A 24,174-nucleotide genomic window follows, 5' to 3' on the forward strand; every position below is an offset into this window, starting at 1 on the left:
TATATTGGATATATTATGACAAATAACTGAAAATTTGTTATAATAGACTAAATATATTATAGTAAGTGACAAAAAAAATACATCACAGTATACTGAACCTATTATAATATATTTTTTACTACGACTTATTATGACTATCATAACTATACATTAATCCATCTTTCATAATATATATATTTTACTCGTTATAATTTTTTTTTTATTAATGTTCTATCATGTCTATCATGTTCAATAATCCTATTGTGTTTAAAAGTTGGATTAGTGGTTGTTAAGGTTGCATTGCATGATAGTCTAAGAGTTTGAATCATGTTGTACGCATGTTTTACATTTTATTTTATGGTATATCTTATGCAGCACTTTAGAGGGGCAACGTGTTCTGTTCTTAAACAGTCCACGCAAAAAGCTATTATTTCCCAAATACGTATTATCTGCGGGTAAGAACACAACTTCACGTGATAAAAACAAACATGATAATAATTTGAAATTAGATGGTAAAGTAACTATAATTTGATAAGCTTTTACTTAATGATTTTTAATCAATATCTTTAAAAGTTTAAAAAGAAAACATATACAGAAAAAATAATTTTTGTGGTGGCGTTCAATCAGCACAAATAAGCAAAAGAGACAATGGATAATTATTAATTATGTCTTGTTTGTATATGCAGATGGGAGGAACGAGAGGCTGCGGAAGAGACACTAAAGACGTAATTTATAATATATATAAAATGGATATATCATGTTTTTTTATTCAATTTTATCTTTTTAATTATTTTTCTCTAAATTTAAGTAATAATTTTGAATATTAAATCTATTTTTCAATTTATAATTTTAATAATTATTTTTTTAATTCAAAAACTTATTTATTATAAAACAATTATTTATTTTTTATCATTTTAGTAATTATTTTTATAAATTTAAATGATTAATCATGATAAAAAAATTATTTACATAATATATAATATTTTAATTTCAATAAATAAAACTTATTTATCTATGAAAAATTATATATACCTTTTATTTTTTTAATTTTAACATTTTAATTACTATTTTTAAAATTTAAATAATTCATAGCTATTTAAAATAAGTATATATATAACTTATAATATTATTTATACTTAAGTTACATATTTAATTATGTCATAAATACTTTTACTTTTAATAAAACAATAATAAATAGTTTTAAAAGGTAAATAAATAACATTAATAATAATTTAATTATTATTTTTGCATTTTACCTAATTAAATAACTTCATTTCTATTTTTAATTTTTTGCATTTTTAATCAAATGTTTGATTTCAAATGAGTATATAAATAATCGAGTCCTCATTTGTTGTTAAACTCACCAACTTCATTTTCTAATTTGCTTTTCAGTTACCTTAATTACTTCCTCCGACCTTTTTTCATATATATATATAGTCGAATCTTCCACCGCCATGGCATCCAACACAGCCTGTCTCTTTCCAGCTGCGCCCTTCCTCTGTCATCCGCCGTCGCCGGTCGGAAAACTGTACTCCAACCGAACCTCAATTATGACTACGCGGGACGCGACGTCGGTGGAGCGAGTTCTGCCGACGATGGCTGATATGAAGCGCGCAGAAGAGAAGAAAGAGAACGACAAGCTATGGAGGAACGGTTGGAAGGAATATTTGGAGCAATCGAAGGAGTTGATCGTACCGGACGGTGGACCGCCGCGGTGGTTTTCGCCGTTGGAGTGCGCTTGGCGATTGGATAATTCTCCTCTGCTGTTCTTTTTGCCGGGTCAGTAAATTTTTTCTCATCATTCTATTTGCCTTTTGGTTACTCAGTTAATTTATGTATTTAAATCAATTCATTAATTTAATTAATTGACATTAAATTTATATAAATTCAAATTTTAGTATAAAATTATTTTCAGTATTGTTGAAATTAAAATGTTCTCTGCTAACTATGTAGAAAGTAATAATTAAATAATTTATAATTATCTATTATTTTGTTCAAATATTTGAGTTATTTTGTTTTCTGTGATGGTAAAAGTTATCAACATATTGTTTAACTATCATTCGATCATGCATAATTAAAAAAAAAATATTATGGAATACATAAGCTCAAATGATGTTATGGAATACACAAGCTCAAATAATAAGGAGTGTTTTCTCTTTTCAGAAATGTCGTGCATACGAAAAGAAAACAAATTGAAAGACTGAAAACGAAATTTGATATAGGGGAATAAAGTTCGTATTCAATTTTCCACTCCCCATACAAAAGATTTGCAAAAACAAAAAAAAAAAGTGTTAAGTAAATAATAATAATAAAATATTTATGAGCCATAGTAGTAATCATAATAATAATAAATATTTTATTATTATATACTTTTAGATGACTAATTAAATTATGAATACAATTGATAATTTTTTTTACTAATTATATCATTAATACTTTATTAATATATATATATATATATATATATATATATAAAATAACAAATTAACAAGTAAAATAATGACTAATATAAAGCAAACTATATTAACTTAACATTCTATTAATATATGTTTCTATATTATAAAAAGTTACTTAATTTATGTTTTTAAATTAATTTATTATATTAATGCAAAATGATATTTAGACACCTTTTTTGACACTACTTTGACACTAGACAGGTGCCAAAGTGTCATTGGGTGTTTTTATTTTAAAAAATGAAATGATTTTAAATCTGATGCAAAGGCAAAGATGGAAGTGTTATATTTTCAGTTTCGCGGTTTCCTTTTCTCTTTCTCTCTCGTTGCCTCTGGTTTTGATGAAACAGGTTCTTGCCCTCTCGCGCTCTCGTCTCGCCCAAATCGACCATTGCTTTGTGTCCCCGTGTGCCTTGAAGCCCTCTCGATCTTATCTCGCTCACGTCTCAGTCTCTCATCTCGGTTTCTCGTCTCGCTGACGTCTTGGTCTTGGTCTCGTCTCGCTCTCGTTTCGCTCTCGTCTCGCCAAGACCTTTCCCTTGCGTTCATCAGTGGTGGTGTCGTGTGTTGTAGTGTTGTTTTTTTTTTGGAGTGTCATTTCTATGTGCTTCGTGGTGGTTGTGTTTGTCGCTTTGCTCTTCGTGTGGTGGTGTGTAACGACTACATTTATTTTGGTAAGTGGGAACTGGACCTTATATTATGTTGTTTTCGGCGTTATACATTAAGTTTCGCAAACCCTAATGATGTCCAAATACTATGTTGTTTTCGCGCAGGTCCAATGGCATCCCCAAAAGCAAGTGTAATATTGAATGTAAATTTTGTGTATTTTTTGGTATGGTGATGTTTTGGTTTAATGTGTTTATGATTTTTTTGAAATTATTTGTAGTAGTGCCTGCGTGTATCGATACAATCGACAACCGTTATTGAAATGAATAGTTTATTGAAAAAGTCTCATGTAGAGCGCATTAGGATGACACCGTTTCACTAGTGCGTACAAATTTTAAAACCTGTGGAAGTGAATTTGAAATTGTTGAAGCTTATGGTTGAATGGTAGGTTAGGAATGTGAGTTTTAGGGTTTGTGAACAACTTGTTCCGTTGACTACTTTAGATGTATATATGACAACCGGTTTAGGTATGGGTGGTCTAGATGTTCCTCTAGATGAGTGTCTAGTTGGATCTTTTGGTGAGGTATTTAATCCGAAGACCACTACCAAACAAGATTTGATTGATATGTTTCACTTGATTGTGAACGATGAAGAAGTAGATGTTGACGTAGTCTGTAGGTTGTACATTTTAGTATGTTTTGTAACCTTTATTTTGCCTAGGAAATCTAGATATGTTGCAAACATGCCTTGTGCTGTTTTAGACGACTTAGATAGTTTGTGTTTGTATGATTGGGCGTCGTACGTACATAAACACCTAGTTCAATGCTACATTTGTTAATGTTTAGTTATCTTGTTTTTTTGTTCGTTGAAGAATGTGCGGTGTTTGATTTCGTAGGTGGTGTTATTTGCGTCAACGATGATAATGCACAACCAGAGAAAGTTGACTGGTGTTGTGAAGAGGCTTAATTTCAATGCCATATACGCGGTACACTTGTATTTATTTGATATGATTATATTTGTCGAAATAATGTGCAATGGCTTGATGCATTAGAAATTGTTGATAGGGACATATTCTCGCTGACTTTAGGAGACGACGTCCCGAAAATCAAAATCAGTACACCCTTAGTAGTTACACGTCGTATATGAGGTCTGACCTATTTGGTATTGGAGACATTCTCAGTGCTGACTTTGTGAGTTAGTTAGTGTATTATGTAATTATTATGTTTCGCAAATGTTGATTGATCAAGCATTGACATGTGTTTTTGTTTGTTTATAGTTGTTTATGCCCTTTCTCCATGATGAACACTAGTGGTGCTATGCAGTGAAGATTAACACATTAGAACTATATGTCATTGACTCAATGGGGAAGGGTGTAAGAGATAGGAAACGAATTGACAAATTTGTGGTATGATATGATAGTTAATATTTTGGAACGTTTTTGTTCATGTGATTTAATGATGTTTTAATGAAGTTTTTAATGAATATGTTTGGCATGGTAGGGTGAAAACATGGCCAAATTCTTTTGCATGTTGTACAATAGACCCGAAGGGAGTATAGGTCCACTGTCCGTTAAACAAGCAAATATCCCATCCCAACCGAACTTGTAAGTTGTTTTATTAATTGTAATGAACTATTTGGATATTTTATTATCGTTTGTTGTAATAACTGATAAATGATTGTATTATTTAAGATATGATTGTGGAGTTATCATGTTAAAAGCCATGGAAATGTGGGATGGAGAGGATAAATACAACGGAAAAAGCATGCCGGAGTACACAAATGTAAGTATGAATTTCATTGTTAGCATTGTTTGATGATTTTGTTAATTATATCTAAAGTTTACAACTAATTTTTTTCAGAAGGAGTTGAGTCAAATTAGAAGAACTATGTTAAATATTGGATCCTAGACAACAACAACATTCGACTATTTGATGCGTTAGATGAATATGGGTTGTTGTAGGATTTTGATGGATATGTACAAATTATTAATGTATTCATTTCATATGTATTTAGACGAACAATGATATATATATTCATCTTCAATTATAAAAAGTAATGATTGTTACAGATAATGATATATGTACAGAAAGTTGAATTTGAATCCCATATGATTTATATCAAACCACTGTTATGTACAATGTATAAACTATTGTTGAATTTGAATGTCATTGGGTGAAATCACCATATTATTATCTTTTTTGCCAAAAATTGTAAACGATTACAACACCGTTTTTCAATGCACTTGACTAGTGAACACAAGACCTTCCTCAATGGAATTTGGGGTCCCCAAAATCAAGTCTCCACCCCCAACACACAACTTAAAACCAAAATCATCAAAAACCAATCCAAAGTTTGTCAAAAAAGTAAAATTAAACAAAGTGGTCCTGTGTACAAAAAAATGGTTCCTTCAGAAGAACTTTTTGTACAAATTGAAGAAAACATTCGCGTAAACGTTTACCACCAATTTGTAAACGATTACAACACCCTTTTTCAATGCACTTGAGTCAGGATTTCATCCAACTACTTTTAGTCAACACAAGACCTTCCTCAATGGAATTTGGGGTCCCCAAAATCAAGTCTCGACCCCCAACACACAACTTAAAACCAACAACATAAAAAACCAATCCAAAGTTTGCCAAAAAGTGAAAATTTACCTCATGGTCCCTTGTGTACAAAAGAGTGGTTTCTTCAGAAGAACTTTCTGTACAAATTCAAGAAAACATTCGTGTAAACGTTTATGACCTGCTGCTTTGCTGCCTGAAGAGGATTTCCTCCGGTTGGCATTTGGTTCCTCCATGTTGCTGAACGGGTGACTGATAACTCAAGAGAAAATTTGATATCGAATTACAAGTAACATTATTTATGCCCATACTTATAATACTAATAATAATTATAATATTACTAATAATCATACTAATAATAATAATAGTAGTAGTAGTAATAATAATAATAATATTACTAATAATCATACTATTAATAATAATGGTAATAATAATAATACTAATCATAATAATAATACTAATAATAATAGTAATAATAATAATACTAATAATAATAATGATACTAATAATAATAATCACTAGTACAAAAATCATATTTTATGACGTACAAAAACGAGTTATGACATACATAGTTTTGTACATAATAAGTCATTTTATGATAGTAGCAAAAATTACGAAAAAAAAAGAAATAACTCTAATGAATGTGAATATAGATAATTTTACTCAATATCAATTCGAAACAATTTTCTCCAATATTTATATAAAAAAATGGACTGATTTTAGAAATTGTGTCATAATATAGACCTATTATAACTTACAAAACTATGTATGTCATAATTCGTTTTTGTACGTCATAAAATATGATTTTTGTACTAGTGAATAATAATAATAATAATAATAATAATAATAATAATAATAATAGTAATACTAATAATAATAATAATAATAGTAATAATAATAATAATAATAGTAATACTAATAATACAAATAATACTAATAATAATAATAATAATAGTACAAATAATAATAATATTTTTATTATTAGTTTTATTATTATTATTATTATTATTAATATTATTATTAATAATATTATTATTAGTTTTGTTTTTATTATTATTATTATTATTACTATTATTATTATTAGTATTTATTATTATTATTATTATTATGATTAGTATTATTAATAATATTAATAATAATAATAATAATAATAATAATAATATTATTATTATTATTATTATTATTATTTCATATGAAGATGGAAAGAAGATTGAAGGCAAAGTAAATAAAAATGTTAAATAAAGTAAATATAAATAAAAAAATGGAGTTAAAAACAACTTATGGTTAGATTGAAATAAAATAAAATTTTAGAAATTTGGTTAAATTTGTCTCGTACACAAACGTCATGTTGATGTTCAATTTCATGACATGGACGACATAAGAAAAGAAAGGTATACTTCCCAAATGAAATATCTTATTTCCGCAAATTCCATCTATCTCCTATAAATTAATAATGGTTATACTAATATTATTAAAAAAAAATATCAGTTCGTGATTCTTTTACATTTTTAAATATTTTTATTTTTATTTTTTTTTAAAAATAATAATTTGTTATGTGTCAAATTATTATTATATAATGTGAAAATGATATTATGATATAAAATTATTACGTTTCAGTTACAAAAAATTTTATTGTCTATTTTTAATTTAGTTATTCTATTTTTATTTTGTTTCAATTCAGTATAATTTGTTTTTGTTATAATTAAAATAAAACAAAATATTTTTAATAACATTAAGTTTATTTATGTAACATTTCAAAATATATAGTGTAAACTATATATAAGAGTACTCAACATAAAAATATGATAGAATAGTTAAATACTTGTAGATAAAAAGTTAAGTTTATAGTCATCTAAAATGGTTATAAAATTTAAAACTTTATATACAAGATGAGAATAACAAAACTATGAACCCCTACTCTATCTCTAGCTAATCTGCAACATCAGTTCCATCCAACGCCTGCTCTAAGGAAACATCATCTCCCTCTACTCACATCTATTGGATGATCATTGTAAAAGAAAGAATACAACACATACAAACACAACACAACCATATAAAAACATTCATGTTATCAAATGACATATAATATACATATGAGCATTCATATAAAACAATCAATCCAATCATCTTATCATGTTATAACCTAGACTTGACTCGTCCGGACTTAGAATGAATACCGAGCTATGGCGGGTTGTGCACTTGTGGTGACCTCTACTACTTTGCAAAGCCATTGCCAATGGGTTTCATCCTACCACACACAAGGTTAGTCCGTTACCGCGCAACAGGCCTCCAAGTAGTGCCTATACTAGGACCTCCTACTACTCTCACCACATGCATCAATTTTCTTTATTGAGAATGAAAGATCATTAAAATGTTAGAATAACCCCCAAGACTAAGCTCCCTATATTCAATCTAAACAACACTCTGGAAGCTCACCAAGAGATTCTGCCATGATACTCACTTACACCACATTGAATCATTAATTCCTCACTTTAAATCACTCTTCATACTTCTCATACTCATATAATTCTAAACATATTAGTTCATAACATTAACTGAATTAAATTATCATTCAATAACTCAAGAACAAAGAACAAAATAACAGATTAAACCTGGACCAGTCACACAACGCACACATTTGTTGAGCGAAACCAGAGAGTTTTTGCATAGCAACCCCAACTCGCTATGCGAATCCTCAAACAGAGACCATCCCTTCCCAACCATTCACATAGTGACTAAATTCGTTGTGCGAATAAACTCACAGAGGTTCCAGACCTCACTCCCTCACATAACGCCCCAAATCGCTATGCGATAGCCCCTAGGTAGTGGCTCAGACTCCCCAAGCACTGGCAAAGTGCACCCATTCGCTATTTGAATTAATCCCAGACCATCACCAGTCGCACAACGACTAGATTCGCTACGCGAATCACTAGATAGAGAGTAACCCTCTCTAAACACTCGCACAACACAAAATCGCCATGCGAGTGCCCAGGTAGAGAGCACCCTCTATAGTCATTCGCACAGCGTACTAGTTCGCTGTGTGAATGCCCTGGCAGAGAGCATCTCTCCAGGGTGACTCGTTGTGCGAATCCTTTTGCTTAGCGAGTTTGCATAATCTGCATAATGAAATTCTGCAGAATTATGCAACTCAACCCCCAATTACCAATTCTAAATATTTTTCCCAACTACTAACCCTCCTAGATTGTATTATATACCTAATTAGACTTGTCTAAGCGATTCTAAACCTTCCTAACATCAATCTATATTGTTTATGATCCAATTCCAACTCTAAAACATTAAATTCCTCAACTTAGGGACCTAAATCCCAATCTACCACTGGAACCTATTTTTGACCATTTTAAAAGCTCAACTCAGTCATATTGGACCTACCAAAACTCTCCTGGCAAACCAAATGCATACCAAACTTCAATTACTCAAATTCACTACCTCACTTCCTCTAAAAGAAAGAAAAACAAGCATAAACCAGTTAAATTTTCAACTCCAGCTCTTATAACAAATTTCCTACACCCAAATTCATTTATAATACATTCAAGATCATCATCAAATTGAATACACCATCCAGATCATTCAAGTTCATACATCACATTCAACAAAACACACATTTCCTCTTACTAACAATCTAATTTTTGCTCAATTCCACACAACAATTTAAACTTAATATACATACTCTATCATGAACACAATTATAACTATAATCTAGCTTCCCTTACCTTGAATATACTGCCCAGCTCACAAAAAGACTTTAATCGTGCCTTGCACCACAAGGAAACTCTAGAAACACCTATAGATCACTAATTGGTGATAGAAAATAGTTCTTTAAGCTTAAATGGAACTAAAAATTTGGAGAAGGAAACTCCAAATACATGCAAACTTAGAAATTTTGTGAAATTGCAGAATTGAAGAAAACCTAGAAAAAGAGGAACGAATCTTATCGATTCAAAGTGAGAAACTGATCAGTAGAGATTGTTGCCCTTGATGCCAGGATCGTCTAGACACCTTGTGATCATCATATTGACTGCTCAAACAAGAGAAGATCTAGAGAGATGTAAGAGAACTCTGAGGGATAGTATTCTAGGAAGATAAAGTGTTCTTAAAGTAATGAGAAATGTTTATAAAAGTTCTATTTATATTATAAGATTATTTTAAAATAAAATAATCAGTCTCAATATTTTAATGCACCAGTCTACTCTATTACTCTATTACTCTATTACTCTATTTTCTAGCTTCTTACAATTTATATTTATATTGTATATTAAACTTTATTTATTTATTTTAAAATTTTAAATTTATTTGTTTTAAATTTTATAAAATTTTTTAAAATTATTTTATAATTTTACATTTGAATTTGTAAAATTGTTATTTTTAAATCAATTCAAACATTTATTTAGAAATTATTGAATTTTATACATTTTAAAAATATATAATGATTTAAAAGAACTAAAAATGTGATAAATTTATTTTATTTTATGAAATACAATTGATAAACAAGTTTAACATTTTTTGTTAAAATTAATTTTGAATTTTTTTCTATTAACATTATTTTCTAGTAATAATTTTAATTAAAATTTAATATTAAATATAAATATAAATATATTTAATTTTATTAAAAATATTTAATATAAATATTAATTTTAATAAAAATGTTTGTATAACATTTACTAAAAAAAATAAATATTATTTCAATTTGGAAAAACACCAAAATTTTTTCTTTTTTCTTAAAAAAATATTAAGATTGTAGTGAGATAATAAAAATACCAAATTGAGACTAAGCCCTTGAGACACGTGGTACTGTTAGTGGTGTGTTAGTGTTGTGTTAGTGTTGTGTTGTATTATATGGGACATGGCATATATGTGATAAAATTTTATATATTTTTTTTAAAAATGTATTTAAAAATTTTTAAAAAATGAGAAACCAATTTGTGATTTTGTAAAAAAATGGAGATTAATTGAATGATTTAACATTTATTTTATTAATTTTAAAACCTTGAGTGATAGTGAATAATAATTTCAAAATTGATTTTATCGTTTCCTCATTACATTAAGAAGTGAAATGAAGTAAACCAACGATTTCATTTTAAATGTATCTTCCATTTATAATCTATTTATAATAGATATATAATTTGACCATGGAATCATTTAAATTTGTGTAATATTGGTATCTATCAAAGAGTTAGAAAATCGAAAAAAAAAACTGCATAATATACAAAGTTTGGGTTAGTCAAAATTTTTCATTCTAAATTTGACAGGGATTGATGGCGTGGGACTTGGACTTATTTCACATCATGAGAAGCTGGGGAGGTTTGTGTTCATTATGTATTACACTCACCAGATTGTTATTTTACATCTTCTTACTGATTTTGTGAGAAATACTATTTTTGTTATTTTCTTTCTTGAATGAAGGATTTTTGATACGTGGTGCTTGCATATCCCAGTAGCAGACCGAACACCATTTCGAGGTACTTTTTCCCCTCTGCCTAGTTACACTACTATATCATGCTCATATATTTTTATAAAATTTATGTAATCTTTCAATGATGTATTGCAGCATAATTTATTATTTGGTTGCAGACCTTGTGAAAATAGTTGAGGTAACAGTTAGGTCGGAATATCAAGGTTCAGGAAACAGGCCCATATATCTTGTTGGAGAATCTTTAGGATCATGCCTTGCACTAGCTGTTGCAGCACTTAACCCTCATATTGATTTTGTATTAATTCTGGCAAACCCAGGTAGCTCACATATAGTATACAGCACCATTATTCAACTTGATTCTCTGAAACCTGATGTCACCTTCCCCACCCAATTTGGCAGCTACTTCCTTCCGCAGGTCAGACTTGCAACTTCTAACACCATTATTGGAAGCTTTGCCTCATTCACTCTCTCCTGGTTTGCGTCACATTCTCAGATTGACAGAAGGTTTGCGTGACACTTGATATTTTTAAATATTTTATGTATTTTATTGACTTTTCAATCTTTTTTTCTATCACCATGAATTTATGTAAGAAATAAACCTACGACTTCCCGTGAAAAGTCGTCCACCAACGATAAAATATTTCTTTCTGCAACAGCTCAACCAATCCTCTAAAATTCAATTGCCCAAAGCTCAAATGTTACACCATGGTTTCATCTTTTACATTCATCTTCAAACATTTCTCTTGTACTATGTTCAGCTTCATTTTGTACATTTTATTTTTTTTTTTCATTTTGATTCAAGCAATCAAGAGACCGAGTTTATCTTTCAAGTATTAATAGAATATAATTCTGATTTGAATACCACGTAATCAATATAACATAATGGTAGCATAGCAGAGGAATCTTTTTTCTGTTTTAGTGGACATTGTAGAACAACAATGAACTGTCAATAGGGTAGTACAAAATATGCTTTTAGGTCACACCCATTCCTTTTGCACAGAGTATATATATATGATGTATTCATTTTGTGAATGAAATTGACAGACTGAATTTTATGCAGATTATCTTTCTTCTATTTACTGTTATGGTTTNTGTTATGGTATCAAGAGCNCTCTAAAGGTTCAAGCTTTTCTAGCTTACCTCTTTCATGGCCGATTCAGGCTCCTCTGGAAATGAGGACGAAAATATTCTACCTCCTCCTCACTTTGTTGATCCCAACCAAAATCCTTCCAGCCCCTTCTACATACACCCAAGTGAGAGCCCTTCATCTGTCGTGGTTTCCCCACCTCTCTCAGCCAACAACTTTCAGTCATGGTATCGTTTCTTCCGAATGGCCCTCATCTCTAAAAACAAGACGGGTTTCCTCAATGGCAACATCCCCATCCCAGCAACCACCGATCCCTTATACCCCTCTTGGGAGTGCTATAACACTCTTTTAATGTCATGGATCCTCAATTCCCTTTCTCCTTCAATCGCTCAAAGTGTTGTGTTTTTCGAACGAGCTATTGATGTCTGGACTGACCTCCGCGAGCATTTTTCTCAAGGCGATTTGCTTCGAGTCGCTGAGTTACAGGAAGAAATCTATTCGCTCAAACAAGGTGTGCTCTCCGTCACCGACTTCTACACCCATCTGAAATCACTCTGGGAAGAGCTGGACAACTACCGAACTCTGACCCCTTGTTCTTGCTCTGCTCGCACCTACCATTCACAGGACTTCATCATCCGTTTTCTAAAAAGGCTCGACGATCGATTTGCCATGGTTCGCTCACAAATCTTATTACTTGACCCTCTTCCCTCTGCTAATCGTGTTTTCTCCATGATCATCCAACATGAACGCCAACAACATCACCCATCTTCTTCCATGGAAACCAATCCCTTCATCAATGTCATCTCTGGTAAAGGTCGAGGCAATCCACAGCAAGGGGGGACAAAACCAACTCGTAAATGTGAATTTTGTGGCCGCCTCGGACACAATATTGATTCGTGCTTCCAGAAAAACAACATTAACCCGATAAAGTGCACCCATTGTGATCGTGTTGGACATAGCAGTGATGTGTGTTATACCAAGTTTGGCTATCCTCCTGGACATCCCAAATATCCAGGAAAACCACGCCCTTTCAACAATAGGAACACCTTTGGTAGCAGCGACGCAACCGCCGGAGGCAACGTGAATAATGTTATTGCATCTTCCTTTTCAGATGTTGCGCCGACCCTAATTCATGAAGGAGAAAGAAAAGATGTTTCAACTCTGGGCTAAGGTCTTCACATTACTACGACCCAATTCCAACAACTAATGAGCCTTCTCAACAAAGCTTCTGGATCTGGTGGGGGAAACTCCGAAACCCCTTCAAGGGCCAACCTATCTCACTCAAACCCAAACCAATCTCACATCTTTGGTCTTGGTAGTAGGTTTATTTCCATTAACACCGCACATACACTTAATAGTTTTTCACACACCACACCATGGGTAATTGATTCCGGAGCCACCGACCACATCACAACTTCATTAGAACATTTTTTTGAGTATTCTGAAATCCAACCATTAAACATCAATCTACCAAATGGATCTACTGTTCAGGCCCATATATCTGGAAGCATNCAATTTTCTCNAGATTTCATTATTCATGATGTTCTTCTTGTTCCAAATTTTATTTTCAATTTATTATCTCTTCCTAAATTATTAACTANTGCTCCTTGCCGTATAATTTTTTCAAATGAGTTCTCTAATATTGTTTGTCAAATACANGACATGAACACATTNAGGATGATTGGTTCAGNTAANTTAAAGGAAGGACTTTTTCATTTNACAATCGGAAAGGAAAGGAACCCANCTACCAANAATACTACNACCACCATCAATAACTCCAACCTTTGGCATTTTAGATTAGGACACTTATCTAGTAGCCGNCTTAATNCCTTGAATCAACAATTTCCTTTTATTTCAAAGGATTCTCATGAAATCTGTNACATTTNTNATTTAGCTAAACAAAAGAAATTGNCTTATTCTCCTAGCTCTAGTAGAGGTTCTAAAATTTTTGAATTGATTCATATGGATATTTGGGGCCCCTTTTCCAAAACATNTATTCATGGGCACAAGTATTTTCTCACTATACTTGATGATTTTAGTAGATACACATGGGTTGTTCTCTTAAAATCAAAAGGTGAAGTGAGAATGCATATACAAAATTTTATTAACTTGGTTGAAAACCAATTTGAAACCACAATTAAATGTATTCGATCCGACAATGGACCGAAATTTTTTCTAAAAGATCTTTTCAATTCTAAAGGAAGTATACATCAAACTAGTTGTGTTTACACACCCCAACAAAATGGGAGAGTGGAACGCAAACATCAACATATTCTCAATGTTGCTAGGGCCCTCATGTTTCAATCCAAAATCCCATCAAATTTTTGGTCTTATGCTATCAAACATGTTGTTTTTATCATTAACCGTGTTCCCTCACCCATCATTTCATATAAAACACCTTTTGAACTTCTAAATAAAGCTCCGCCCAATTTCTCCATGATCAAAATCTTTGGTTGTTTATGTTATGCATCCACTCACAATCAAATTCATAAATTTGAACCTCGATCTAGAAAAGGTGTTTTTTTGGGTTTACAAAATGGCACAAAAGGATATGTTATTCTAGACATTAACACAAGAGAAATCTTCATTTCTAGAAATGTTGTTTTTCACGAAACAGTTTTTCCTTTCCACACTTCTCCCTCACTCTCTACACCTATAACCCAACATACCTTAACCATAGAACCAAACCCAGACTCTCAATCCACACCACCTAGAAAACCCCCAGAAACTCAACGCCCTAACCCAAACACGCCTTCACCCTCACCAGAACGAAGTTTCTCCCTTTTCCCTGAAACCACAACCTCCAACCCTAATTCCATTTCACCAGAAATTCAAAACAGCCACACGCCAACCCCAATTGTTGTGCCACCACCGCGCCGTTCAGAACGTGACACCCATCCTCCTTCATACCTTTCTGAATATCAATACAAGCTTCCTTCCCTTAAGTCTGCACAATCATCCACAAGATGTTCACATCCGATTCAACGTTTTATCTCATACACCAATATCTCCCCTTTCACATCATCGTTTTCTCATGGCCATATCTTCTAAGCATGAACCCGCCAGTTTCTATGAACCAATGAAGCTATAGTGTTGGCGTGATGCCATGCAATGTGAGATCAAAGCCCTCGAGTTGAATCATACTTGGGATGTGGTTGAGACTCCTCCCTCTGTTCGACCCATAGGTTGCAAGTGGGTATATAAAATCAAGAGGCTACCCGATGGAAGCATAGAGCGCTACAAAGCGCGATTGGTAGCCAAGGGGTATTCACAAATTGAAGGCATCGATTATTTCGAAACATTCTCCCCAGTCGTCAAAATGACCACTGTTCGTATAATCCTTGCCTTAGCTTCTGTCAACCACTAGCACATCCAACAATTAGATGTCAGTAATGCTTTCCTACATGGAGACCTTGTGGAGGATGTCTACATGGAGATGCCACCGGGATTATCAGGATACCATTCTGGTTAAAGCTGCAAATTGCGCAAATCCCTCTACGGGCTGAAGCAATCAAGCAGGAAATGGTATGAAAAGTTATCTAATTTGTTGGTAACATGTGGTTATAAACAAGCTCATGCTGACCATAGTCTCTTCATCAAAAATCATGGTTCAGATTTTACTGCCTTGATAATATATGTGGATGATATTGTGCTACCTGGTAACTCTGTTCAAGAAATCAACCACATTAAACATATTGTTCACAACAATTTTCATATCAAAGATTTAGGAAAACTCAAGTACTTCCTAGGAATTGAAGTGGCTCACTCTTCAAAGGGGATTTCACTTTGTCAACGCAAGTATTGCTTAGACTTGCTTATGGATTCAGCAATGCTTGGCTGCAAACCCTCCTCCACTCCAACGGACAATACTCTTCGGCTTCACAACGATGCTTCCGACTATCTTGATGATCCTTTGCCATATAGGCGCCTTATCGGCAGATTAGTCTATTTTACGAATACTCGTCCTGATATTGTTTTTGCAACACAACAAAGCTCATCATGTTGCAGCCATGCATGTTCTTCGTTACCTTAAAGGTTGCCCGGGTACAGGTCTATTTTTTCCTAGAATCTGTCCTACTCACATCTCTGGTTTTAGTGACGCTGATTGGGCCACATGTGTGGATTCAAGATGTTCCATCACGGGTTATTGTTTTTTTATTGGAAGCTCTCTTATCTCATGGAAAACCAAGAAACAAACCATTGTGTCATGATCATCTTCCGAGGCTGAATATAGAGCCCTCGCTTCCGCTACTTGTGAGTTACAATGGATCATTTATTTGCTCAAAGATCTACATATTTCCCCCTCTCAAATTCCTCTACTTTACTGTGACAATAACAGTGCTCTTCACATTGCTGCCAATCCCGTATTTCATGAAAGAACGAAACATCTGGATATAGATTGTCACCTTGTGCGTGAAAAATCCCAAGAAGGCTATATGCTTTTAGGTCACTCCCATTCCTTTTGCACAGAATATATATATATATATATATATATATATATATATATATATATATATATATATATATATATATATATATATATATATATATATATATATATGATGTATTCATTTTGTGAATGAATAGACTGAATTTTATGCAGATTACCTTTCTTCTATTTACTGTTATGGTTTTTGTTAAGTATAGTACTCGATCCTTCATTAGAACCAAGTTATACTTTTCCATCAACTAATCCATACTTAAAAAATTACTCTTAAGATCAGGTACATAGTACACGTCTCTCATCTCACCAAACCGACCATCTTTTTATAGGTATTGGTTTGTACCTCTCCCTTTTATCGCTACCTTTGAGTTATCTCCAAAAGAAACATACATGACATCTACTCTAACAAGTTCTTTACACATGCTTTCGTCATTGCACATGTGGTTACTAGTTTCAATATCTAGATATCAGATCGAATTGTTTAAACAACTTGACTTCTCGATATCAAACAACTCAGATTGAGCTTGACACACCAACTCAACAACTCGGTCCTACAACTCGACAACCCAATCTTGCAACTTGGCATCCAGGCTTGAACAAGTCAGCATTTGGGCTCAAACAGCTCCAAAACCCAGCTTTTATACAACTCGATAGCTCAGTCTCTGGACTCCTTGACATAATTAGGATCCCTATCTCTTCATAAGCTTCCTCAATAAGGAAATTTGTTTCTTTTTTCTTTTTAGCTCAACAGCATTTTGCTATGACCTTACCACAATTTAACACTTGACCGACCTGTAGTCATTGACATAGTGGCCATGCTTACCACATTTATAACATTCCACTTTAGAATTACTATACCGACCTTGACCTCTCGCCTATTCACAACCTCTCCAATTTTGCTACCTAGCACATTTCCATCTTCATGATCACCTTAGTCACATTAGCCTTTTCCTCTAAGACCACCTCGACCTTGAGTGTTCCGAGCACCTCCTTTTAGGTCAACTTTTGCCTGAAGTTCCTGGTCAAGTGGCTTAAATAGCATCCTTCTCCACTGCTCGTGTGTCTCTAAAGATCCAGCAAACTCTTCAATTGAGAGCATGGTCAAGTCCTTGGACTCCTCGATGACACACACAATATTCTCTAAGTCCTTAATTAGTGACCTTAGGATCTTCTCCACAATCCGATTTGCAACTCCTCTCTGTTTCCTCCGAGTTGATTCGTTATTGCCTCCACCTATACTCGACCACTCGTTCTCTACTTTCCATTCTTAGAATTTCAAACTTGCCTCTGAGAGTTTGAAGTCTGACTCACAGTTCATGGTTATCATCTTTGTAAACTTTCTGCAGAATCTGTCACATTTCTCTTAAAGATTTATCATTCACTATCTTCTCAAAGCCAGATTCGTCAACAACTCGATACAATATATACAAAGCTGATGGATCCTTCACACATGATCTTCTCAGTGCAACAACTTGGGTCATTGTCTGCTCTTCATCTTCCGCGGGCTCTCTGTAGTCATTCTCAACAACATCACATATGTCTTGAAATCCAAGAAGGGTTCTTATCTAACACTCTTATTGTCAAAGTTGATTTTCTTTATCAACTAAGATAGGGACACACTATTTGCTAGGCTAACCATCTCTCTCACTATCTCTATCTCTTTATCTTTTATCTCTAATGCCAATTTGTTAGAGAATTATACTCCCTTGATATTTCTGAATATCTTTATGGTGTATTTTCATTTCACATCAGCTTTACAATTGAAAGGATTAACATTAGGCTTTTCATCTCCAGACGTAATGTCTCCAATTATTACAAATCAAGCTCTATAATGACTAAAAAAACATAACAGAGTAACTTTGTGACTCTTCCTTTCCCAATACACTAACTTCTACCACTCTTAATAATTATTTGATAACCCTTAAATTTAAGTTTATTTTTACAATAAATGTTTCACACCTTTGCTGCATAGTCTATGATTCTTTTTTGTCATTTAAATGCTTATAAATGAAACAAGAGTCTCCCATTTTTTGTTGTTGTTTTTCTTATCTATATAACTGAATATTTATGAAACACTTATTTTTTTAGTTAATTAGAATATTAGATCACCAGGTACTTTAACGTCAATGTTATAGGAGCTTGTGCTAAATATTCTGGTTCAAGATCCTTCAACACTTAATAATTTTCATCATACATATATATGAAGGACTATATATTTTCTCTCATTTTCCTAGAAAATGACGCTTTTTCTCCATTAATGCCTTCAATATTTCTCGTAACATTAGGTGAATCATTGAGGATGGTTTTGGATGGTGTGGTCCAAGGGCTTCCCCTACAAACTACAGCTGGAGAGCTAGTGAAGGATTTTACAACTTTCTTATCATCTCTCCGGTAAGGTTCAATTAGCAATTCAGTTAAAAAAATGGAGACATTTATATTGGAATTGGAACAGTAGTGTTTTTCTTCATGATTTTTAATATCTGAAGTATTTTGTATGGAAAGTAATGATAAGTATTTTCCAGAAGAATGAATTGAAAATCGGATACCGTATTTTCTCTTCTTTCTTGTAACCAAAACTTCATAAGGTGAGAATATGCTGAAATTTGAAGTAAATTGAATTAAGTTTGTTTACTTTGGATTTTTATTTTTAGTTTGAGCTTTATCCCTAATTTAGTTTCAATATTGAAAATGTAATCTTTATTCAACTCTCAGATTCTTGCCGAGATATTACCAAAAGAAACACTTCTCTGGAAATTAAAGATGCGTAAGTCAGCTTCTGCTTATGCCAATTCACGCCTTTATTCAATCCAAGCTCAGACTTTGATACTTTGCAGGTTCATTCTCTTTGACATTGTACATCTTATATCTGTTAAAATACTGAATTTCTTTGTTAAATTTTTGCTTTCTGCTGGAAGTGAAGTATCTTACCTTTAAACTTTGATGGGATATTATTGATGAATCTCTCTAATAAATCTTTTTTCAAAAGATCCAATTAGAGGTATGATAAATGATACGTCTTTGTGACTAAACAAGGACAATATACTTCTTATATAGAAAGTCTTTCTAACAAAGGTTCTTATAAGCTTGTTATGTAGCACAGATACTCCTCGAAAGACACTAGACACTATTCAATCCGTAGATATCTATTACTCGAAAAAAAAAATAATAATAAAAATTTAACTAATATTTTTTAAAATTAAATTTTTTTATTACTCTTAAAAGTAATATCAGTGAATTACGATTCCTTTCAATTACCTTTTATTTTAAAGAAAAAAAAGAAAAAAAAGGGTTACATTACTTTTGACCTAACCCTAATAGAGATATAGAAATATACATAAAATCCCATTAGAAAATTCTCTCTTAAGGGAGGACTCTTTTCTTCTTTCTTCTGGTTCAGCTCGGACAGGGAGTAGGCTTCATTCCCTCTTCCCCTTTCTTGGTTCTGATTGGGGTTTTGTTCCAATTTGGGATTTGAAATTATGGTTTTATTTGTTCTCTGATTTTGGGGTTTCTTTTGTACGTTTTGATTCGTGTTTTGGGAGTTCGTTTCTTGATTTCTTCCTTGTTGATTGGTGATGCGATTTTAGGGTTATGATTCGAATGAGTGTTTTGAGTTTTTTTTTGGATTTTACTTCGTTGATGCTAATTGGATTTTTGAAGACCCTGGTGGTTATCGCGGTTTGGAGATTTATGTGATGGCATTCATTTTCGAGATTTGGGTTTAGGATTCGGTTTGCGTTCTCTTGGAAACTCTTCATTTCTATGTTTCATATATTGATCATGTGACTAAATTGAGACTTCGGGCGTTTCTTCATCATTTTTTTTTTTCAAAAGTTGTTCAATATTTGTTTTCTTTAACTTGTTTAAAAATTAGATTGTGTCTTTTTAATATGTAGCAAATAGTTAAATTAAACCTTATTTAAAAATTCACAAAATATATTTTTTAAATATTTGTGGGTAAAAAACGGGTATGTAGTGGGTATCCAACGACTATCTGCGTGTTGAAAAAAATCCGCGAACTTTTTTTATGTGGATATCCAATGGGTAGCGTGTCGAATTACGAGTATAATTTTTTGCATGCAGATCGAGTTGCGGGTAGGCACTATCCATACTCGACCTCACCCGTTGCTATCCCTACTCAATAAGGACATTTCGTCACATGTAGTTTACAAAATATATGACATAGGAACACATTTATATATTAGATGACTATGTATTTACATCCTTAAAATCATCTATAAACAAATAGTTAAATTTAATAATTTAAATACATTGTGAGACACATTTTAAATCTATCTATTTAATATTCAAAAAGCGAAAAGTTGTGATCATATAATATCTGTTCCTTATTTCTAAAATCATAATAGAAACATAAGAAATAAGTTTACAAATTTATGGGTTTTTTTTTTTCAAAATCATTCCATTTGTGATATTAACATTGTGTTGGAGTCATCTCAAAATTATGTGAGAACCAAAAAAAGTCTTTCAAATTGAATACTTCATCAATATGTGTGTCGTAGGAGTATCATATGTGTGTCATTGTCTAATACATGTCGAATAAAGGACACAACATTTATGAGGCATCTCCGAGCTTCATAGCAACCGTGTCCCATTATGATGAAGGTCAGTACATGTAAGAGGAACTCATAGCTTGAAATGCTTCCACTTGAGTAAATCACATATAAGAGGAAGATTGTTGGAAATCTAAATCTGAGTCTAAGTTTAACTTTTACTAGAAATGAGATGTTGAATAAGAAAGAAGATCAACAAATTCATTGTTTTAAAGTTTTAGATTAGAGGAATCTCAATTCCTTATATAGATTTGTACTCAAGTCTAATCAGTGTTGTGCCTTCTTATTTAACGTTTCTCTCAAAAGATCCAACAAAAAACAAAATAAAAGATTAATTTGTTGAAGTATTTGAAATTTCCTGGAAACAAAATTATATAATGGTGAAACTAGTGGAATCTCCCATTCTTGACTGCAATTCCTATTAATTTGTACCTTAGGTGGATTGTAAGTAAATCCCATGGCATACTTTTAAATTGTATGAAGTGAAACTTACTTTGTGATTTTCCCTCAGTGGAAACGATGAGCTACAACCTAGTCAGCACAAAGGTGAAAGACTACTCAAGTTACTGCCTAAATCTAAATGCGAGCTTCGTAAATTTGATGGCTGTGGCCATTTCCTATTCTTGGTATATGTCATTCTCCATTTCGACGTTTCTGAATGGATGTCTCTCATTGTGTTTGAATTCAAGCATGCATCATCATGATCCATTTCTTCTAAAAGATATAAAATATCAAAAACCCTAATATGGTGCCTCTATCTAGCAGGAAGGAAACATTGACCTGGTAACTGTAATCAAGGGAACTTCATACTACCGCCGTGGCAAGCATCACAATTATTTATCTGATTTTATTCCCCCAACGCCTGATGAGGTGAGAAAAGTAATAGAAACATACAGGTAAATACAATTGGGTTAATTTGATCATATATATAAAACAGGAAAATTGGCAGATATATCTTATTTTGACAATCTCAGAATCATGGGTGCTGTCCCTGTAGGACCAACTAACCTCTTCAAGCTTTTCTCTTCCATGTCTCATGTCCTGTTATATCCTGGAGGAATACGCGAGGCTTTTCATAGGAAGGTAAATTGCATACTATCATTTATCAACTTCATACTATACATATATTGCATATTCTACATATTATTTATTCTTTAGGCTCACTTTATCTGTCTCATTACAATCTTCGGCATTGTAATAATATCAGGGTGAAGAGTACAAATTGTTCTGGCCTGAACAATCCGAGTTTGTAAGGATGGCAGCAAGATTTGGAGCCAAAATTGTTCCTTTTGGTGTAGTTGGAGAAGATGACGTTGGTCAAGTAAGTTTTGGTCTTTTTCTGAACCAATCATTTCCTTTATGAACTCATATTGTACCTTTTCATCCAAAGCATAATTCTATATAGTTTTTACATACTTCTGTATATGAAATGCATATTTTTCATGTTGAAGGTTTCTTTTTTCTTTCACTACCAAGCACTTGTATCATCCTCGAATTGAAAATGCTAAAAGTTAATCGTCAACATATGATTACTACAGACAATGTTATGAGAACAGATAAAAAATGGATTTAATAATAACGTATAAAGATTAGATTATGAGTTTAAGCAAACAATATTTAATTGTTCTAATATTTATAAATTGTGTGTTTTTCATATTTTCTGTAGATGTTATAGAGGTCAGTTATGACTCTAAATCCCTTTTATTTTCTTAATATATTAAAACGTCCATATTTGAATTTAATTCTCCCATTATAGGTAGTTTTTTATTATGTTGACTTGGTGAAGATTCCTTACTTTAGGTCTGAAATAGAAAGCCTCACAGAAGAGGTTCCACAGGTATCTTGTGTTTTATTCAATAGAAGATTCATCATATTATATTATATTTATGAATATACATGATTATATTGGAAATGTAGGAGTGGTTTTGGTGGTGAGGTGGGAAATCAACAAGTGCATTTGCCTTTGATTTTGCCTAAAGTTCCAGGCCGGTTCTACTATTATTTTGGAAAAGCATTGGAAATGAAAGGTATGCCAAATTTGGAATGCACATAAAATGTGGTGTTAGATGTTATTTTTCCTTTAATGGGATATTGTTTGACAGGAAGGGAACAAGAACTCCAAAACAAGGAAAAATCTCAAGAGTTTTATTTACAAGTGAAGTCTGAGGTTGAGAGATGTATTGCTTACTTAAAGGAAAAAAGGGACATGGATCCCTACAGAGGCCTAGGGCATCGACTATTATACCAGGCCACTAATGCTTTTCAATCTGAAATTCCAACTTTTCAAATTTGATTCTTGTTATAAATCTGATTCATCTTACCATAACGCTTGTTCAACTGTTTCATTCTCTTTAAAGCCTTTGTTGAAAATCAAACCAATATAACAAGTTAAAGGCTACCCAAACTGACAATGCAAAGGAATTTCTATTTTGCTAAATATCTTGAAAATAATGGTGTCCAAAAACTCCCCCAACAAAACGGTTCAATTGAAAGGAAACATAGACTTGTGGTTGACATAGGTTTATCAATCATTGTTAGTGCTGCATTACCAGGAAGGTTTTGGGGTGAAGCTTTTCTTAGTGTTTTTCACATCATTAACATGCTTCCTACACCGGTTTTAAATAATTACTCACCTTTTGAAAAGCTTTTCTATAAAGCATTTGATTATGATTTTCTTAAAGCTTTTGGTTGTGCATGTTACCCTCTCTAATTAGGCCCCATAACAAGAAAAAAGTTTAATTTTTGCTCTACCATGAGCTTTTATAATTCCCAAATAGAAAGATATGTTTGTGTTAAATAAACTACACTTTCTAAAAAAAAAAAACCTACATCACAAATATAATAAACAAATCTGCTCCACTCTAATATATTTTCTTGATAATATTTCATTCATATAAAATGACTTTAAATAATAAGAGGGAGGCATTAGACCTTTTCAAAATAACAATAACAACTTCAAATAAAATACTATATAATATTTATTCCTATTTTTTATTGTTGCGTAAAACGCGCAACAATAAATTTTAATATTTTAAAGTTTAT

General features: G+C 32.3%; 2 protein-coding genes across 3 annotated transcripts; both read left to right on the plus strand.

The window, feature by feature from the left end:
• The first annotated feature begins 1,337 nt into the window (after window positions 1–1,337).
• Window positions 1,338–23,425, plus strand: LOC106758348 (acyltransferase-like protein At3g26840, chloroplastic). Its single transcript, XM_014641281.2, has 15 exons — window positions 1,338–1,758; window positions 10,867–10,918; window positions 11,021–11,076; window positions 11,189–11,347; window positions 11,430–11,534; window positions 18,847–18,952; window positions 19,014–19,017; window positions 19,274–19,395; window positions 21,644–21,758; window positions 21,898–22,028; window positions 22,068–22,215; window positions 22,340–22,453; window positions 22,889–22,971; window positions 23,047–23,159; window positions 23,235–23,425. Exons 1-15 carry the CDS (start codon window positions 1,434–1,436, stop codon window positions 23,423–23,425), a joined length of 1,824 nt encoding a protein of 607 aa, XP_014496767.1. The 5' UTR covers window positions 1,338–1,433.
• Window positions 2,995–5,153, plus strand: LOC106758590. Of its 2 annotated transcripts, XR_002667542.1 has the most exons (6): window positions 2,998–3,106; window positions 3,934–4,023; window positions 4,103–4,228; window positions 4,315–4,443; window positions 4,538–4,641; window positions 4,729–4,766. XR_002667542.1 is itself a non-coding variant. In XM_022779808.1 (5 exons), the coding sequence occupies exons 1-5, from the start codon at window positions 3,035–3,037 to the stop codon at window positions 4,943–4,945; spliced, it is 405 nt and encodes a 134-aa protein (XP_022635529.1). In that variant the 5' UTR covers window positions 2,995–3,034; the 3' UTR covers window positions 4,946–5,153. The 2 variants fall into 2 exon arrangements, 1 of the variants encoding a protein (XP_022635529.1); XM_022779808.1 differs by lacking the exons at window positions 4,103–4,228; window positions 4,315–4,443 and adding an exon at window positions 4,898–5,153 and having other exon boundaries at window positions 2,995–3,106; window positions 4,729–4,819.
• Window positions 23,426–24,174: the final 749 nt, after the last annotated feature.

Source organism: Vigna radiata, chromosome 4 (assembly GCF_000741045.1).
Source record: "Vigna radiata var. radiata cultivar VC1973A chromosome 4, Vradiata_ver6, whole genome shotgun sequence".
NCBI classification, from domain to species: domain Eukaryota; kingdom Viridiplantae; phylum Streptophyta; class Magnoliopsida; order Fabales; family Fabaceae; genus Vigna; species Vigna radiata.

Coding starts and splice junctions, on each gene's coding strand:
- LOC106758348 (XM_014641281.2), top strand. CDS start 1,434: ATGGCATCCAACACAGCCTGTCTCTTTCCAGCTGCGCCCTTCCTCTGT. Junction 11,077..11,188: donor AGACCGAACACCATTTCGAG/GTACTTTTTCCC, acceptor ATTTGGTTGCAG/ACCTTGTGAAAATAGTTGAG. Junction 22,216..22,339: donor GCGAGGCTTTTCATAGGAAG/GTAAATTGCATA, acceptor TAATAATATCAG/GGTGAAGAGTACAAATTGTT.
- LOC106758590 (XM_022779808.1), top strand. CDS start 3,035: ATGTGCTTCGTGGTGGTTGTGTTTGTCGCTTTGCTCTTCGTGTGGTGG. Junction 3,107..3,933: donor TAACGACTACATTTATTTTG/GTAAGTGGGAAC, acceptor TTGATTTCGTAG/GTGGTGTTATTTGCGTCAAC. Junction 4,024..4,537: donor ATTTCAATGCCATATACGCG/GTACACTTGTAT, acceptor TTGGCATGGTAG/GGTGAAAACATGGCCAAATT.